This window comes from Chionomys nivalis, chromosome 4, assembly GCF_950005125.1.
Source record: "Chionomys nivalis chromosome 4, mChiNiv1.1, whole genome shotgun sequence".
NCBI classification, from domain to species: Eukaryota; Metazoa; Chordata; class Mammalia; order Rodentia; family Cricetidae; genus Chionomys; species Chionomys nivalis.
The window spans coordinates 105,701,666-105,721,410 of NC_080089.1; the positions used below are offsets into that span (position 1 = coordinate 105,701,666).

At 50.5% G+C, this 19,745-nt stretch overlaps 1 protein-coding gene across 4 annotated transcripts in view; it reads left to right on the top strand.

Moving 5' to 3' along the window:
* The window catches only part of Pfkfb4 (6-phosphofructo-2-kinase/fructose-2,6-biphosphatase 4), a 37,841-nt gene extending 23,738 nt beyond the window's left edge, over positions 1-14,103 (top strand). For all 4 annotated transcript variants that reach the window (XM_057767611.1, XM_057767610.1, XM_057767609.1 and 1 more), the window contains exons 10-14: positions 6,540-6,644; positions 9,715-9,844; positions 9,938-10,000; positions 10,932-10,996; positions 12,287-14,103. In XM_057767611.1, the coding sequence (XP_057623594.1) occupies positions 6,540-6,644; positions 9,715-9,844; positions 9,938-10,000; positions 10,932-10,996; positions 12,287-12,346 (423 nt within the window). In that variant the 3' untranslated portion in view covers positions 12,347-14,103. The remainder of the gene's footprint in view (positions 1-6,539; positions 6,645-9,714; positions 9,845-9,937; positions 10,001-10,931; positions 10,997-12,286) is intronic.
* The last annotated feature ends 5,642 nt before the right edge of the window (positions 14,104-19,745 follow it).

The following is a 19,745-nucleotide window of genomic DNA, read 5'->3' on the forward strand; positions in this document are numbered from 1 at the left end:
CTTAGAAGCAGGTCTCGGACCCTGCTTCTGCTCACAAGGCTCTCAGAGAAGAGGCCTGACTCCCTCACTGTGTGTGTGTGTGTGTGTGTGTGTGTGTGTGACGGCAGGGTTCCACCGCCAAGCCTTTACTGTGTCTGCCTTCTCACTTTCTGTTCCTCTCGCCCTCCCGAGAGTCAGGCCACCATTTTCTTCAGTCATCCAGTTGGATAGGCGGTGGGGAAGGAAGCAGTTACCACTTTAGCTGAAAGACACTCGCTGTGCTGTTACTAGTCAGGGCTAGGAGGAATGGGCAAGGTGCCATTTTACTGTTGTCTCTGATGCTCTATGTGACTGAAATTTCCACATGAAAAGTGTGTATGTATAATGCATCAGTTTCAGTAATCTATAATTATACCCTTCAAATTCTCTGCAGCTTTAGGGTTTTGTGTGTGTGTGAACTTGGTCATCATAAACTAATAGTTCAGTGTTGTTGGACTATAATCATGATTCTGTTTGTTTTTCTCGCATTTCTTTTTTGCTCTTTATATTTTCCTGTTTGCTGTGCATATTTTGATCTTTCTAATATAAGATAATTTGTCATAACTTGTGGGTTGGGATAGCTGTGTTAGTAGAATGCTTGCCTAGCATGCAGGAAGCCCTGGAGGAATCCGCAGCTGTGCATCAACTGGTCTGGTGGCATGCAGCTGTAATTCCTGCACTTGGGAGGCAGAGGCAGGAGGGACAGAAGTTCAAGGTCAACCTTGGCTACAGTTTGAGGCCATCTTGGCTACACGAGACCCTGGACTAAAAAGGAAAACTTAAGTGATATGAATTTGTGGTCCACAAAAAGAAACAGATTCTCGTTCCTTCTTGTTCTTGGAGTTTTAGGGCAAAAGCTCTGGCTCTGGAAGCCTCTCCATCCAGTCCAGTATGGCAATCAGAGACATGGCCAATGGCAGAAAGGAGATGCAGTCCGTGTGACCTCTGTTGACATGGACGGATGCAGTGGTCACTGATCCCTCGGTCCATCTTCACAGACTGAGAGGAAGTCTGAGATTCTGTATAAAGGGGAAATAAACGAGAGAAAAGGGTTTGGGGTTTGCACAGCTGCCAGAACAGGAAGTCTTGGTTGGTCAAGCCAGTGGTCTGGTCACTGATTGCTCTCTAGTTCTGAAAGTGGCTCAGGAGAAGCAGTGACCACCCCTTGAGAACAGTCTACTTCTTAGGAGATGATTGCTGCAGCCGCGGGGTGCAGCCTCACCGGCACAGGAGCCGACCTCCTCCAGTCAGGACCATTGCTGTCACCATCCAGAGGAGAGCAGGAGGGAACAGCAGCCTGTGAGATAGCAGGCCCCTAGCCTGGGAGTGACCGGCTCACTTCCTGTGGTCTCATCCCTCATGGCTTGGTAGGTGTAGTCCAGAATGGTCTCCCTGTGGTAAGAGCAAGGGAGAGGGACGAGGAATCTGGAGGCACACATGAGATGGCCCAGTTGGCATCACCCGCCCTCCCACCCCGAGATAAGGTTTCTTTGGATAGCCCTGCCTGTTCTGTAACTCTCTGTGTAGATCAGGCTGACCTCAAACTCAAGAGATTCACCCGCCTCAGTCTCCCGAGTGCTGGGATTAAAGATGTGCACTGCTATACTCGGCCCAGCATCTCCTTTAAAGTTTTTGTTTTTAAATTTTATTTATTTAATGTACATTAGGGTTTTGACTGTATGTATGTCTGTATGAGTATGTCAGATCCCCTGGAACTGGAGTTACAGATAGCTGTGTGCTGCCATGTAGGTGCTGGGAATTGAATCTGAGTCCTTTGGAAGAACAGCTAGTGCTCTTAACCTCGGAGCCATCTCTCTTGTGTCTTTTTAAATTTTAAATGTATTTGTGTATTTTTCCTTGGGGGGGTCTGTGACATGTCCCACAGCACATGTGGAGGTCAGAGGACAACTTGCTGGAGTCGGTTCTCTCCTCCCACCATGTGGGTCCTGGGAACGGAGCTCCTGTCACTAGATTGGGTGGCAAGTGCCTATATCTACTGAGTCATCTTGTCAGCCCCTAGCACCTCTTTAAGGCTGCTGTTTCATCTGAGTGTGGTGACGCACATCTTCAATCCCAGCTCTTGGGAGGCCTCAAACTCAGAGATCCGCCTGCCTTCTGCCTCTGCCTTCTGAGTGCTGGGGTTAAAGGCATGTGCTACCACCGCCTGGCTTGTTTTGTTTTTTAGTCTTCTGCACATGAGCTCAGTGTGTGTGTGCACACGTATGGAATATATGCATGTTTGTGTGCACATAGGCACCCGAGGCTAGAGGAGGAAGTTGGGTGTCCTGCTCCATCGCCCTCTGCCTTCTCCCCTTGAGACAGTATTTCACTGAATTAGCTGGCAGCCAGCATGCCCAGTGACCCTCCGGTCTCTGCCCCACAGCACTGGGATTGCAGATGTATGTGGCCTTGCCTAGCTTTTACATGGGTGCGGAGGATTCGAACTCAGGCCTCCCTGCGTGTGCAGCAAGTGCTCTTACCATCTGCCTGTGCCCTGATCGGTCTGTTTGAGGGTGTGGTGAGGTTTCTGCTGTTTCTCTGTGAGCTTTTGTGTGGGTAGTCTCTATTGCTGTTTGTGTTTTTAAGTTCAGTTTCACTTCTGCTTTTTCTTTCTGGTGTGGAAAGCCTGACTAATTATTGCTTTGAGGCTGGAGCCCTCAGAGTGATGGTTCCCCCTTTGTCACCCCAGGCTTCTGGTGACTCCTTTGCTGCTGGCCTCCTTTGCCCAGCCTTAGGCCCATCCATCGTCCTTTTAATCACCTCTGCAGTGGAAGGCTTCAGGTCACTGGGCTCAGTGATGTAGGTCTGTTTGTTCCTCTTGCAGAAAAGTTGATGCATTCAGTCTCCGTCCATCGCAGAAGTGCACATCGGATGGCCGTTCTCCAGACTGACAGGCAGGCAGGGGGCAGCAGTGAGCCCTTTATCTCAGAGGGTGCCCTTTGAAGCTCTAGGGATTAGAATTTTTCTTGTTCTCTCTTTTCTTTCTCTTCTCTGTTAATGCTCTGCAGTTCAGGAAGTGCCCTTGAGCGCTGAGCTGCCGCAGTCTGGGCTCACCTACTTTCTCTCAGGCTTGCAGTCGTTTGGCTCATTCTTTAAAACAAACAAACAAACAAAAAACCTGAAATGCTTTTCTATATGCCTTGTACTTTGTTTTCTCAACTTTTTTATATGTGTAGTCTGCATTCATGTGTGTTTGCATGTTTGCATGTGCTTGGGGAGGCCAGAGGTTGACACTGAGTGTTTTCTCAGCTAGTCTCCGCCTTATATTTTGAGGTAGAGTCTCTCACTGAACCCAAAGCTTGCCAGCTTGGCTAGTCTAACCAGCTGGCTTGTTCCAGGGCTCCTCCTGTGTCCAGCTCCCATGTGCTGGGATTATAGGCAGGCCACGTGCCTGCTTGACATTAAGTGGGTTCTGGGGGTCTCAGCTCCAGTTCCCGTTTCTGACCAGCAGGTGCTTTACTCACTGAGCCAACATTTTATGTGTTTTTCTTTACACGTGTGTGTGTGTGTACATGTGCACCTGCTTGATTTTGACTGCACGTGTACCCTGTTCAGGTGTAGATGCCCACAGAGGCCGGAAGGGGGCTCCATTGCTAGACTAGTGCAGCCACGTTCTCTGCCTCTTCAGAACAGATCATCTTGTCCCTAGTTTTTCATGACTGGCTTGATTCCTTCTGGGGCTTCACAGAAACACCCCAACATCCATATTTCTCTCTCTTTTCCTGTTGAAGCAGGTTCTTGCTGTCACTCAGGCTCAGGCTGTCCTGGGATCTCAGGATCCTCCTTCTTCAGCCTTCTGAATATGAGATTGCAAGAAGTGTTTGCTGCTACGATGGGCTAAACTCACATTTACATCAACAGCCTGGTTATGGTGATGCTAATAACAGAGCACAGGCTCACACACGTGTGTGTGTGCACGTATGTGCATGTGTGCACATGTGTCTGTGTTTCTGGGTGTTGTGCACATGTGCTTATGGGTGCATATGAGCCCAGAGGTCAGTGCCAACACCACGTGTTCTTCAGGCACTCTTCATCTGACCTCTCTCTCTCTTGTTTTCTGAGACAGGGTTTCTCTGTGAAACAATCCTGGCTGTCCTGGAACTCACTCCGTAGACCAGGCTGGCCTCTAACTCACAGAGATCCGCCTGCCTTTGCCTCCCAAGTGCTAGGACTTTTTTGAGACAGGGTCTCTCACTGGACCTGGTGCTCCAAGGCTTCTTCTCCTGCCTCTGCCTGCCCAGTGCTGGGACGGCAAATGCGTGTGACCACATTAGCTTTTTACATGTGTTGGGGATCCAAACTCAGATTCTCAAGAGTCAGCACGGGCTTTCCTGACTGAGCCATCTTCCCAGCCTGACCAGGACTTTGTTTACCAGGCCTGCTTTCCTGTAAGCCTTCCCACAATGCCCTTTAACATTTACATTGTTACCAGCAGGTGCTTCAAGTCAACCTAAAACATTCTTCCTGCCTCAGTAACCACTTCCACATTCTTAGGGACTTATTACAACAGAGCTTCGCTTCCTGGTGTCAGAACACATCTCAGTTCTTAGGGCCCCATAGTGATGGCTCACTCTGGTGGATGTACTTCATGAAATGCTTGAGGCTTCACTGCCTCTGGGCCTTAAATACCTTTTCGGTACTTTCCATCACCTGTCTTGTCTACTGGTGGCTGACTGTGTTTTATTTAATTTGTGTGGGTGTGTGGCGCCCACAGAGACCCGAAGAGGACATTGGGTCCTCTGGAGCTTAAGTTACAGGTGACTGGGACCCACTCAGCATGGTTTCTGGGAGCTGAACTTGGGCCCTCTGGAAAAGCAGCAAACGTTCTTAACCGTTGAGCAGTCTCTGTAGCTCCTTTGTCATGGTTTTAATTGTGTGTGTGTGTGTGTGTGTGTGTGTGTGTGTGTGAGAGAGAGAGAGAGAGAGAGAGAGAGAGAATGTGTGTGTGCACATGCGTTGTGGTTTCAATTGTGTGTGTGAGTGTGCATGTGTGTGTGTGTATGTGAGTGTGTGCGGATGTGCAGTGGAGTCCAGGTGCCTATGCAGGCCTGAGGATGAGACCTCCTAGAGCTGGAGTTACAGGCAGTTGTGAGGTGCCTGCAGCGAGTGCTGGAACTGAACCCAGATCCTCTGCAAGAGCAGGGTGATCTCTCAACTCCTGAGCCTCCTCTCTGCCCCAGGTTGTTTTTTTGAGACAGAGTCTCCTGTAGGTTAGGCTGACCTCAGCTTTGACCTTCAGCTCCCTGTACGCATGATTCACCTCCTGCTGTGCTCAGCTTGGCTTGTTTTGACATTTGTATAAGATCGTGTATGTTTGTGTTCTCTCTCTGTCTTTCTCTCGTTCACTGTGGCCTGGTCTTTCCCTCAGGGACACAAATGAGTTTTTGTTATTACAGTTCCCACAGCAGTTCCTACTCCTACTTAGCACTTCCATAATAGACAAGAATTAAGGACTAGCATGATGCTGGTGAGAGGAGAAGGGCACTCGCTGACAAGCCTGAGAACTGGGTTCTGTTCCTGTGGTGAGAACTGACTGCTGCAAGTTGTCCTCTGACCTCCACAACCATGCCCTGTCATGAGCACATGGGCACACACACAACAAACTAACAAACACATAAATAAATGTAATAAAAAGATTTTAAGCCAGTGTAGTGGCACATGACTTTAATCCCAGCACTCGGGAGGCAGAGGCAGGCAGATCTCTGTTGTAGAATATTATTTTAAGGTGTGTTACTTTTGTTTATGTTGCATTTGTTTAACTCTGTGAAGCTGTGATACTTTGTCTAAAACACCTGGGGGTCTAATAAATAAAGAGCTGATTAGCTAATAGCGAGGCAGGAGAATGGATAGGTGGGGCTGGTGGGCAGAGAGAACAAATAGGGGAAGCTGGGCAGAGGAGAAGGAACAAGAACAAGGAGAGAAGGATGCCAGGGGCCGGCCACACACCCAGCCGTGGTGTGAGAGTCAAAGTAAGATACACAGAAGAAAAGGAAAAGGCTCAGAGGCAGAAGGCAGATGGGATAATTTAAGAAAAGCAGCAAGAAACAAGCCAAGCTAAGGCCGGGCATTCATAAGTAATCATAAGTCTTTGTGTGTGGGGGAGCTGGATGGCTGGCCTACCAAAAAGCCAGAAGAATAAAAACCAACAACAGATCTCTGAGTTTGAGGCCAGCCTGGTTTACAGGACAGTCAGGGCTGTATATAGAGAACCTGTCTCAAAGAAAAAAAAACAGACAAAAAAAATTAAAGACTAAGGAAAAGACCCACATTTGTGCTAAGTCCTGTATCATTCCCTGGATAGTTGTGTGAGGGCGAGGTAAGGATGATTCTGACAGCTTCCTACAGCTTGGCTACCAGCACACTCAATGTCCCGAGAAGGTCTGCTTTTCCACAGTGTAAGCTTTGTGCTTAGAGTGGCCCCTTGGCCCAGGAAATGCTGGTCTCTTCCGTCTGCCCCTCCACCCCCAGGGTGGTCTTTTCAGTCTGGCATGGGTGGTGTGATGGCTGCTGTGTCTTCCTAGGGTGTCTGTGAGGAGATGACCTACGAAGAGATCCAGGGCCACTACCCACTGGAGTTTGCCCTGCGGGATCAGGACAAGTACCGCTACCGGTACCCGAAGGGTGAGGTAGGTGGGGCCTGGGGTCTTAGTTGCAGCTCCTGCTGCCGGCCTGGCAGTGCTGTCTGTGGCCAGGGCTCAGAGGCTTGACCTTAGGGCAGGCAGCAGAGGTGTGGGTTTCTTCTCCATCAGTTCCCGGCTCTGCCTCCCAAACCTTTGTTCTTCCTCCAGCGGGCCACAGAGAGCAGGGATTAGCCATGCTGGGTGCCTCTCTGTCTTTGTTTCTTCCTTTCTAAGGGTGCAGACCTGGCAAGGGCAGAGGCTGAGCTCAGTGTTCCTGGCTCTGTTAGATTTGGCTTTTCTGGGACTTCTAGATTAGCCATGGTCTCCTGGGATGCCCAGGCCAGCTCCTTTTTCAGGGAACTGTCAGCCTTTCCCAGAGTGTGCTCAGTGGCCAGGCCTCACTCCAAGGTTTTCCACCCTTGTCTCTGCCCTGGACCTTTGACCTTTCTTTAGACACCTTCCCCCGGCACAAGGTGATCCTATCCTTCCCAGGGCTCCACTTGCCAACCCTACCCTGCCTCCAGATCTATAGAGATCTTCTCCAAAGAGATTGGCCAAGGTGACCACATTGTCACCTTCCCTCAGAGAATCCCTGGTCACTCCAGGCCCCAGGTCAGAAAGTAAGAATCACTTTGTCTGAAGAGTCTCCTGCTTCAGGGAGGTGCCCCAGGATGGTGACTAAATATGGCCCTGAGACACATGTGTGTCTCATGTAGCTCTGGGTGACATGAATAATTCTCACCTTGTCCTGTGAGGTAGAGTTCAAGTTCAGAGCCATCCCAGATCGGGGGGGAAAGGAACCAGTGCAGTCAGCTATCTGCCTTGCAAACACGAGGACCTAAGCTCGATCCCCAGAGTCCAGGTAAACAAAACCAAACTACCCAGTGTAGCATGGATACCTGTAATCCCGGGAACTGAGGAGGTGGAGGCAAGTTGATCCTTGGCACTTGCTAACTAGGAAGCCTTCCCTACTCTGCTTCAGGCCAATGAGAGACCCTGTCTCAAAAAGTAAGGTAGACAGTACCTTAAATAATAAATAAAAATAAATGACATCCGAGGCTGACCTCAAAGCCTCCGCATGCATACATATAATCATTGAACATATATCCTTCCACACACACATAAAAAAGAATAAAAAAAAAGAGAAGCAAAAAAGGATTGTGCCAGAACTGCTGGAGGTCGGCACAGGTCAGGCGTTGGTGCCACTGCCCAGTCACAGTGTGGGCAGACTCTGCGGGGATTTAATTTTGAAAAATGGATGACTGTAGAGAGATGGACCTGCCCCTACCCCCATACCTAATTCTTGGGTTAAAATGGAGCTAGGGTTGCTCTAGGGGCCAGCAGAGACACAAGGTCCGCATTACCGCAACAGTGTGGGAGGGGACAGGTAAGCAGACAACCACAAGGTTGTTTCTGAGGACTTCAAGTTCCTGACAGTTGTCATACTCCAGGAAGTCCATCGCCTTCTCCAAGTGCTGTGGACTAGAGGGAGGGAGGGCCTTTCCGCCAGTCACAGCTTCCCGCTACTGAATAATGTAGTGAAGGCTGCAGAGGCCCCATGGATGGCATGAGGTAGCTGTGTAAACTGAGGACTACTCCAAGGTATGGTTATAAGGAAAGTTCTTATCGTTAACTATGAGGGAGAGAACAGCCAGAGGCATCTGGAAGAGTCCAGAGCAGAGAGAAAGTTGTAGACTTAACATGTCCAGCAGACTAGACCTGGCCACGAGAGGAGAATGGCGGAAGGAGGGACAGAAACAAGACCAAGAGAGACAGGCAAGAGAGGGAACCAAGAGAGCACATTCCCAAAATAGTGGGGTTACAGGGAATGAGAAACTGGGGGAGGGAAGCCTAGGAACTGGAGAAGTTTAGGGTAGGGGATGGGTAAGAAGAGCCATAGGTACTTTTGATACAGAGGAAGCCTGGAGGCCAGCATTGCTTCAGTATGCTAATAGGCACCACAGACAGCCTTTTATCCTGAGTTTCTTTGGGACCTGATAGTAGCCTTTTGGGATATGTCTGAGGCCTCGCTCTCTTGGTCCTACCAGGACTCAGCCCCAGAAGGAGAAGGTGGCCCCCTTCCCAGATTGTCCCCAGCGCCTGTCCAGGTTAGGCATCTCACTAAAGCAGCCCTCCAAGGGAAGCCGCCCACTCCATCCCCTCAGAACCTGGCTAGAGGGAGCTTAAACACAACCTCTAAAAGAGTGAGCAGCTCCAGGGGGCGGCAGGTGGCCCATTGCCTAGCACACCTGTCTTAGCAGGGTTTCTATTGCTGGGGTGAAACCCAATGGCCAAAAGAAAGTCGGGGAGGAGAGGCATTATTGGCTTACACCTCACACTAAAGTTCTTCACTGAAGGAAGTCAGGACAGAACTCAAACAGGGCAGGAACCTGGAGGCAGGAGCTGATGCAGAGGCTTGGGCGGGGGGTGGGGGTGGGTGCTGCTACTGGCTTGCTTCCCATGGATTGCTCAGCCTGCTTGGGTACAGAACCCAGGCCCGCCAGCCCAGCGCCACCCACAATGTGCTGTGCTCTCCCCCATCAACCACTAGTTAAGAGAATGTCCTGCAGCAGGATCTTATGGAGGGATTTTCTCTATTGAGGTAACCTCCTGTCTTTCTTAGAATTTCTTTTGCTGTGAAGGGAAACCATGACCACAACAACCCTCACAAAGAACAACATTTACCTGGGACTGGCTTACAGTTCAGAAGTTTAGTCCATTATGGCGGGAAGCATGGCAGCTCGCAGGTAGAGAGGTAGCTGAGAGTCTACATCTGGATCGACAGGCAGCTGGAAGAGAGGGTGACATTGGGCCTGACTTGAGCATTTGAAACCTCAGAGCTCACCCCCAGTGACACACTTCCTCCTCCAAGGTCACACCTACTCCAGCAAGGCCACAACTCCTTATAGTGCCAGTCCCTACGAGCCTGTGGGGCCATTTTCGTCCAGACCACCGCACCTCCTTTCAGACAACTCTAGTTTATATGTGAAGTTGACGTAAGTCTAGTCAGAACAACTCCTGACTCCGTTCCTACCCCTGGAGCCGGGCCTGGAGGACACCTCTGTTGCCTTTGCAGTCCTATGAAGACCTGGTGCAGCGACTGGAGCCTGTCATCATGGAACTGGAGAGACAGGAGAATGTGCTGGTCATCTGCCACCAGGCTGTGATGCGCTGCCTCCTGGCTTACTTCCTTGACAAGGCAGCTGGTGAGAGGCCTTGGCCGGGCTGGTGGGCTGTGGGCATGACATGGGGACATCGGACATGCGTGGCATGTGAGCCCTGTCCTTCTTTGTCCACAGAAGAGCTGCCCTACCTCAAGTGCCCCTTGCACACAGTCTTGAAGCTCACACCCGTGGCCTACGGTAAGGGGGCGTCCCGTGTTGACCCTGACTGTCTGTAGGGTCTAGGATGGTCCACAGATCTCTGCTTTCCCTTGGGCCTCATTCATGCCCACTCTCCCCCACACACTGCCTTTCCCAGTTCCCTTTCTCCATTTTTCTTCTTTCATTGCTCTGAGGCAGGTTTTTGCTCAGAAACTTCCTGTCTCAGTTCCTTCCTGCCCCACCCCCACCAGTGCTGGAATTCTTTCTAATCACACACCTAATTTGCTTTTTAGTTTATAAAAAACTTTGTGTATTCAATTATGGTAGCTTGTGCTTGTAATCAGGAGGAAGATTGCCAAGAGTTTGAGGCTAGCCTTGGCTACATAGTGAGTTCAAGGCCAGCCTGAGTTACAAAATGAGACCCTGTCTCAAACAAACATAAGTTCCTGTGACCATAGAAAGTCTCCTCAGTGATCTTTGATCTTTCCTTAGCCTTAGAATGTTCTGGATGTAGGACATTCATGTCTCCCCCCACTACACTGGCAGATGCTCAGGCCACAGTCCACTCTCCTGGGTCACGCTTGTGGAGAATGAAGCTTCAGGGGAGCTGGGATTACTCCCCCTCCTGGGCTTACTGCACTGTCTGTGGCAGGATGGAGGGTGTTGCTGGTGTGGGGGTACCAAGAGTTAGGGACTCCATGTTGATCACTGACCTGTTGCTGCCCCAGCCACCCCCAGTCGCTGTGTAGGCAGCTTGGGCCCCCCATGTGGCACACATGGGCAGTCACACATGGGTCCACAGGAGTCTGACAAGTCCTCCTTGCCTCCTGGCGGGCCCTGGAGCTGTCTGGGAAGGATGGACGGGATAAAGCTGATCTCTGTACGCTCTGGCCTCCTCCTTGGCGTAGCTTTTGCCACTGTGGCTCTGCTGCCCTTGTGTGGAAATGACACTGGCCTCTTCCTTCGTCAGGTTGTAAAGTGGAGTCCATATTCCTGAACGTAGCAGCTGTGAACACACACCGAGACAGGCCTCAGGTAGCGCTGGGCTCACTGCTGGGGTGGTGGACGTGTTCCCTGGGGGTGTCCTGACTCTATCTTCAGGCTTCCCACTTGGGTATCTCTTCCCAGGCTGTTTTCTCTTGTCTCCTGTGGCTAGGTAGTGCTGTGGCCTGGGTAGTTAGGTGCTTCCCAAGGTCAGCCCTGGGGAGGGCCTGGAACTGGGTATGTTTGGCTCCCAGTTCTTAAGGCCCCACAAACTCAACAGCTCTGCCCGGATCTGGACCAGATGCTGGTCCAGGGTGAGGGAGAGGCTAGATGCCCACCTATAGCAGGTGGGGATTCTGGCCTCCCTTACCAGTCCAGGCATCATGAGAGCCTTTGTAACTGGGTACCTTTGAACTTTAAAAAGTATTATGGGCCTGGCATTATGGCTGAGATGGTAGAATGCTTGCCTGTCACACACAGAGCCTTGAATTTGATCCCCAACAGTGCACAGTGACAGATGCCTAGAATCCCAGCTTACGGAGGCAGGAGAATCAGAAGTTTAAGGTCATCCTCAGCTATATAGTGAGTTTGAGGGCAACATGGGCTACATGAGACTCTCTCTCAAAAGACAAAACAATAACAAACCAACCCTACCTCAAAGTAGGAATCTACCTGGGGCTGGTCTGTGAGCTTAGCATAGGCCAAGAGGAGCGTGTCTCTGTTCCTGAAGGGATGGCTATAGTATGCTGCACAGGGCTACCACTCCTGACCTAGTCCTGCAGCTTCTGGAATCAAAGGAAGCCATTGAGGACTCACAGAACAGCCTCGTGGAGCTTAGGGAAATCTCAAGACCCCCATTCCTCAGGTCGGAGATACCCAAGGCTTAGCAGGCCAAGGATGGAACTGGACCTTATGGCTTATGGAGGTCATTCACAGTGAGAGCCTCAGGGGCTTCAGGGGGTCCCGTGACTCAGTCCTGAGGCGCTAAGCCATGTTACAGACTAGATGTCCATAGGCTGCTAGAGCCGGGAAAGAGGCACACCCAGGGACTGAGCCTCGTCAGCTACCAGTCCTCAGGTAGGAGGTAGAGTAGCCTTGCTTGGGGCAGCACCTGACCCACTTGCAGTGGGGCCTGGAGTAGTTAGTAGCCTCACCCCACCCTTGTCCTGTCATCTGAGAACCAAGCACGTGGTACTTCAGACTTCCGGCAGATTGGGGTCTTTCAGCTGGGGCTCCTGAGGTAAGATGGGTATCTGTCTGGCCACAGTGATCAGGACAGCAGGGGTGAGGTGTCCCCTCTCTTCCTGAGCAGGGTGGACATTCTTTGTCTTTGTTATGCAGAATGTAGACATCTCCAGGCCTTCAGAGGAAGCCCTTGTCACAGTCCCTGCTCACCAGTGACCACTTCTCATCCAAAAGCCCTGGCAGGCCCTGACTTCTGCAGAGGGGTCACCCCAGGGGTCACTCCAGGCCTACTTGGTGTTTGCTGTACTGATGATGTCACCGAGCAGGAGCACTCCTGAAGCCATGGGTGCCTAGCAACACTCAGAACTCTCAGCCTAGCCCACTGCCTCCTTGCTGACAACCAGCAGCAGGGCTAGGGACGGCTGCTGAGCTGCTGCTGAGTTCTCTGGGCCTTGTGCCCCGCTGCTGGCTCCTCTGCAACAGCTCTCAAGCAGCCTGCCCGCTGCCTCGTGAAGTATGCAACCTTAAATGTGACATGAGACAGAAGTCTCACTAGGACACCCCACTGCGGCCCAGCTGCCTGAAATGGGCCAGGTGACCACTGTAGAGCTCTGCTGTCCTCTCTGTAGCCACCCTCGAGGCCAGAGGCCAGAGGCCAGACCTTTGCGGGACCTTAGTGTACGCTATTCCCCGCCTGGAACAGAGTGGCGCAGAAGAACTGTCACCGTATTTGTAGGTGCTCATGGGGACAGCATGTTGTTTCTGGCGTTTGACACTGGACAAGTGTGGAAGGCAGCGTTTGTGGTGCCTTCCTATGTCTACCAAGTCGTGCACTGGAACGTGGGGCAGCTGCAGCTCAGGCTGCCTTGTCCTCAGTTCTCCCCCGGGGGGCCGTGCAGTGGCTGGGCACCAAAGTGCTCATGGAGCTGGTCTCCCCTGCCTGGCTGTCGCTGTCAGGTCCACACAGGACAGACCACTGGTGACCGGGACATACCTTTGTCATAAATGGCTCAGACCTGGTAGTCCTGTCAGACTGTCTTCTACCTGTAAGACTGAGGAGGGAGAGACAAAATACGGAGGTAGGCGGTCCCAGCCGCGGGAGGAGCCTCCAGACCCACTCCAGCTTTGATGCGCAGACAACTTAAGCCTAGCGAAACAGCCTTATGAAGCCTGGTGCCTCTCATGCCCTGAGTTCTCGTGGGTCCAGGCAGCAAGGTCAGGCTCCATGTTTCAGCTGACCGGCAGAATGACAAGCAGGCTTTGAAGCAGGCTGGAAGCTGCGTATAGCAGTAATCAGTGCTCTGATATCCACACAGCAGCCATGGGGAAGCCAGGCCCTGCATCCAAGAGCATTTCCAGGCCTGAAACTGGCAGAGCAGCCCACCGCTGCCAGCCCTGGGCTGTATAACTTGCAGATGCCACCTGCCTCGGAGAAGTCAGTGCCGTTATCCCCAGCCAGTGTCTCTCAGCTGCTGTGCTGGGACTGGGGCATGACTCTCCTGGACTCATCAGACTTCCAAGCCCTAGCTTGGAGCTAGAAGACCATACCACTGCCTTTGGGATGTGGGGCCTGCACCCTTTGCTCCCCGTCTCAGAATCTGAGTGCTGCTGTCATGTTATCTCCACACGCATGTCAGCCAGAGCAGACCCAGCGGTCAGCAGCTGTGAGCACATAGCTGGATGGCATTTGAGGTGAAGACCACCAAAGCCTTTTTCCTCTGTGCCCAGGAAGATGGGAATTGTTGGACGCAGAGGTAAGAGCCTCGGGTTGGGGCAGAAGGATGCCAGTGGAGCAGGGCATATGCTGCAATACTCCCTCCCTCACGCAGCAGGAAGTGGCCTCCGTGCAGTAGGCAGGCTGGCCACCAGCTCTTAGCTGAGATGATTCATGGGCAGAATCACCGACATTGTTCTGCTTTCCCGAGAACATATGGTTTTGGATTTCAGTTGTACATTGCACTATGTCCAGCGTTCTTTGCAATAAATACTTTTTAAAAAACGTAATTCGATGTGGGATTTTGTAGCTTTTTTTTTTCTCTCTCTCTTTGTGTGTGTGTGTGTGTGTATGTTTATGTGTGGTGATCTTTCCCAGCTCTGTCGTCACCTGGTGCAGGCTTTCTCATAGGTGTGTGTGGTGGTTTGAAAATGACCCCCAAAAGGAATGACACTATTAGGAGGTGTGGCCTTGTTGGAGGGACTGTGTCACTGTGGAGGCTTTGAAGTCTCACATGTGCTCAAGGCACCACCCAGTATCTCCAACCACTTCCTGTTGCCTGCAAGTCTCAGCTCCGTCTCCAACACCATGTCTGCCTACACGCCACCTTGTCAATAATGGACTAAACTTCTGCAAATGTAAGCCACTCAAATTAAATGTTTTTTCTTTATATGGGTTGCCGTGGCCATGGTGTCTTTTCACAGCAACAGAAACCCTAAGACAGTGTGTGTGTGTATTGGAGTCCTTCAGTCAGCTTCTGCCCAGATGTTCCCCCTTGAAAACTACCAGGTGTGGTGGTACATATCTGTAATCTCAGCCCACTGGAGGCAGAGGCAGGAGAATCTCTGTTTTAGGATTCTGCTGCCGTGAAGAGACACCATGACCATGGCAACTCTTTTTTTTTTTTTTTTTTTTTTTGGTTTTTTTTTGGTTTTTTGAGACAGAGTTTCTCTGTAGCTTTGAAGCCTGTCCTGGAACTAGCTCTTGTAGACCAGGCTGGCCTTGAACTCACAGAGATCCACCAGCCTCTGCCTCCCGAGTGCTGGGATTAAAGGTGTGCGCCACCACCTCCCGGCTCCATGACAACTCTTATAAAAGAAAGCATTTCATTGGGCTGGCTTACAGTTTCAGAGGTTAGCTCATTATCATGGTGGGAGCATGGTGGCATGCAGGCAGACATGGTGCTGAAGAAGTTGTGAACTCTACATCTGGACCCTCAGCAGCAGCAGGAAGAGAGAGAGTCACTGGCCTGGCTTGAGCTTTTGAAACCTCAAAGCCCACCTCCCAGTGACACACTTCCTCCTAATTAGGTCATACCTCCTTATCCTTCTCAAACAGTGCTACTCCCTGACAACCAGGCATTCAAATATAAGGGGCTATGGGGGCCATTCTTATTCAAACCTCCACAATCTATCAATAGATTCTTTCTTACTCTTTTAATTTTTAAAATTTAATTATTTTATGTGAATGTATGTATGTATGTATGTATGTGTGTATGGGTGCTTGCCTACCTGTATGTCTATTCACCATGTGCATGTCTGGTCCCCACAGAGGCCAGAAGAGGGCATTGGGTCCTCTTGAACTAGAGTTACAGACAGTTGTGAGCTGCCATATGGGCACTGGGAATTGAACCCAGATCCTCTGGAAGAGCAATAACTGCTCTTAACCACTGAGCCATCTCTCTAACCCAGGGTCTGTCTCTCTCTCTCTCTCTCTCTTTTTTTTTTTTTTTTTTTTTTTTTTTTTTGAGATAGGGTTTTACTGTGTAGCCCTGGCTGTCCTGGAACTTGCTTTGTAGACAGGCTGCTCTTGAACTCAGAGATCTACCTGCCTCTGCCTCCCAAGTGCTGGGGTTAAAGGTGTGTCACCACTGCCCAGCTATAACGCAGGACCAAGCACAGTGTGGAGTGCTTAGGGCTCTTCCTGGGACTTCATTGTTTTCCTTTATTTACATTCATGCTGTCCCTCAAATTTCATTTACACTAAATTGCTGCCGCCTTCTCCCCAGCTCCCACACCCAGGCATCTCCGTGAACACAGAAGATGGTCACTCCTCGGCACTCACATGCCGTCCTCTGCAGTGTCAGTCAGTCTTGGCACTGCCTTCTAAATATATGCAAAATAAAGCGCGTGCCTGACATGAGGCCTCAGACGGACACTCAGCACCACAAATAAGCCAACCCTGATGCAGTGAAGCCTTGTCCACATCGTGGCCATCCTCACCTGGATTGGTGCATCAGGTTCCACAGGGGAACTGTGGCCAGAGGTCTTATCATTTTAAAATAATTACTAAGGGGCTGGAGAGATGGCTCGGTGATTAAGAGCACAGAGTATTCTTGCAGAAGACCCGAGTTCAATACCCAGCACACAAGATATTTCCGAACTGCCTGTAAATCCAGCTCACCCGTGCACAGGTGGCATACACTGTGTGCATGGTTAAAGATAAGGTAATTTTTGAGAGGTTCATTTATTTCTACATGTATGTGGGAGTGCCTTCATGTGTAGCCATGTGGACTGTGTGCATGCACGATGTCTTTGAAGGCTTGAGGTCACAGATCCCCTGGCACCGGAGTCACAGGCGTTGGAGCTGCCTGATGTGAGGCTGGGAAGCGATCCATGCTCTCACTGAAGGTAGACTCTTCCCGAGGATTGGAGCATGTTTTCGTTTTGTGCCTTGATTCTGTGGCTAAGAATCTGACCTTGTTCATTCTTTAAGCTGTGGGTCCTCTATAATGCGACCACCTGACATCACTTCCGGACCTCTCAGCCACTCTGAGTCTAAAGTCTTCCTGTGTTCCTCACTGGCCTGGCCTCCCAAGGTCTGATGTCCTTTCTAGCACAAGATTGTGCTTTTGCCCTCTGTTTAACCCAAATCCTCTCTTTGATACCCTGAAGATGGATTTGGGGCATGGGGGGGGGTGTCCCTGAACTTCTTTCTTTGTCCCTAATCCCAACATGGCCACACAGAGCAATTCTGCTCTGGCTTTTGAGATCACTTGTCTGTGGCATTAACAACCAGTGCCCTGTTCTAACATCATCTGAGTAACTCAGTCCTTACTCAGACCCCAGAGGTTAAAGACTTAGCACCCCAAGACTGTCCCCAGTTCAGGTTTCAAGGGCAAAGTCACTCATACTCAAGAGTGCTGGCTATGAATCTTGGGTACCCACAACTGCCTCCAGTGGTTCTATGATTAATTAGCGTGACCACAGGACTCAGGAACTTAGCATTTACTGCCTTATTGTAAAGAGTACAAAGGGTGAGATTCAGGAGGAGTGGGGTGTTTTAGATTCCGTCTTTTCTTCCCCCTCTCCCTCTTTTCTCCTCCCTCCTTCTCTCTCCCTCCCTTCCCTGCAGTACTGGCAGGAAGAAAGCTATTTTAAGTGACCCTTGTGTCCCTCCTATCTGGCTATCAAACTACTGGAACAATGGACCTCAAAGAACTGCAGTTTCCCAAGAATCTCAGGGTCGAGTGAAGCCTGGTCCTGGCCAGAGGAGGGGTTTCTCACAGTTCTTTCTGACAACTTGCCATAGCACCTTGCCAGACAGACTTGGGCAGGGACAACAGCTTGGGCTGGACTCCACTCCTTTTGCCCTCTCTTTAACCAAAAACCTCTCTTTGGTACCCTGAAAATGGATTTGGGGGTGGTGGTCCCTGGCCTTCTTTATTTGTTCCTATTCCCAGCATGGCCACATAGAATAAATCTGTTCTGACTTTAATGATTACTTTTAGCCTAAAACCCTAAAAATTGGTCACATGATCTTTCTAATAAAACACACCAAACAAAAAGACCCCCCCAAAAAAAACTTATTTGTGTGTATTTGGGGGAGGGGTGTTAGAGGACAGCGTGGAAGTTCCCAGGCCTCTCACAGCTTTGCCACTGAGCAATATCCCAGTGTGCGAGGGAAATGTTAAGAAGGCGGTAGATCATGAAGCGTTTTATCTTAGAGCAGGTGACTCTAGTCTGTCAGGAACACAAAGTTCTTTCTGCAGACTTTTAGCTGCCTAGATTTTGTTTGTTTGTTTCTCTGTGTAGCTTTGGAGCCTGTCCTGGAACTTACTTTGTAGACCAGGCTTTGAACTCACAGAGACCCACCTGCCTCTGCCTCCTGAGTGCTGGAGTTAAAGGTGTGTGCCACCACCGCCCAGCTGACCTCCTAGATTTAAATAAAAGGTGGGAGGGGGGGCATGAGAAGGTAACTAGAAGACTTTTTTGTGTGAAGGAAAAGGCAAGCTGGGAATCTCGGCAGCTGCCAGGAGGGAGATGGAGGAGGAGAAAAGCCTATGCTCTTTGAGTCAAGAAAGCAGGCAGGTGAGTAAGAGCAGTGTTGGAGCAGCTGCTGGAGGGGTCCCCCAAAGAGAAAGGGTAAGAGTGTGAGATGTCTGGGTGAGCAGGTTTGGGATGTTAGCGGGAATCTGAAAGGGGGACATAGAGGAAGGAGAAGCTTTCTGAGAAGCCAGAAAATGGACTTCGCAGAGCGTGCCTGTAAACAACAGTGTCCAGGAAGGACCTTTGGTGTACAGAAGGACCTCACTGAAGGGACAGTTATTCCTTCCATCTTCAACATTTTTTTTTTTTTTTACATTTGTGGGTTGCAGGGGCAATGGTGTCAGGCATTCAAGTGGACCACTTGTAGGTAGGAGTTGGTTCTTGACTCCATCATTGGCCCTGGGCTCTGAGCAGGTGGTAAGGCTTGGCTCGGCTGCAGGTGTCTTTACCCAGGTCTTCACTGAGCCTTTGAATATGGCTTCAGGTGTACCACGTTTCTCTCTGTCTTCTGGCAGATCCCATGAGGTTGCGGCACAGGATTTTCTCCAGGGAGGCCTATTTTCATAGAAGGGTATTATTGGCAGGGCTATTGCAGAGGGGTTACGCTGATGATTAATGGCTGGGTCTTCAGAGTCTTAGGAGGAGCAAGTGAGATATTTCCTCCTTCATCAAGATAATCTGAGACACAGGAGGTGGGGTCCAAAGATGAACGAAACAGGGTCTCGTCTTGACCTCCAAGCCTGTGGATATCCGTCTGCTATTTCCCTTCCCTCCTCCACACTGCCATGGCTGGGGTGCAGCTTATTGGCTGCACCATCTGGGCCTGCAGCAAAAGCTCTTGCTCTAGGTGCCATGGATGCGAGGAAGGAGTGTTTGACTCACCATCATTCAAAGCGGATGAAAAGGGCCAAGTGCTGGGTAAGAACAAGGCCCCTCGGGCTAGTGGACTGTCACTCACCGCACCCAGCTTCCCCAACCTGTCAGAGCTGAGCACCACCGGGTGTTGTTCTGACTTGCCAGGTCTGTGCACAGTTCGCAGCTACAAACTGTACTTGTTTTTTTACGATTATGTGTATGAGTGTTTGCCTCCACATACGTATGTGTACCACATATGTGCCTGGTGACCACAGAGGTCAGGAGAGGGCATGGGATCCCTTGGCAATGGAGCTACAGACGGCTGTGAGCCACCATGTGGATGCTGGGAGTTAACCACAAGAGCAACTAGTGCCTTTAACTGCTGAGCCACCTCCAGCCCTGGAACAGTTATCCTAACTGAGGTGCTGATGCCATCCAGGCATGCGGGAATCCGGGCATGCGGGAATCCAGGCATGCGGGAATGGGTTCATTTTTTTTTTCCACCAGTTTAAGAATTAAAAGGCAGGAAAAGTGGGATAGTCAAGAAAAGTCCAAGTTTATCCAAAGAGGACAAATTTATTGTATCTTAAAAACAAAACCTGGCCGGGCGTGGTGGCGCACGCCTTTAATCCCAGCACTTGGGAGGCAGAGGCAGGCGGATCTCTTGTGAGTTCGAGACTAGCCTGGTCTACAAGAGCTAGTTCCAGGACAGGCTCCAAAACCACAGAGAAACCCTGTCTCGAAAAACCAAAAAAAAAAAAAAAAAACAAAACCTGGC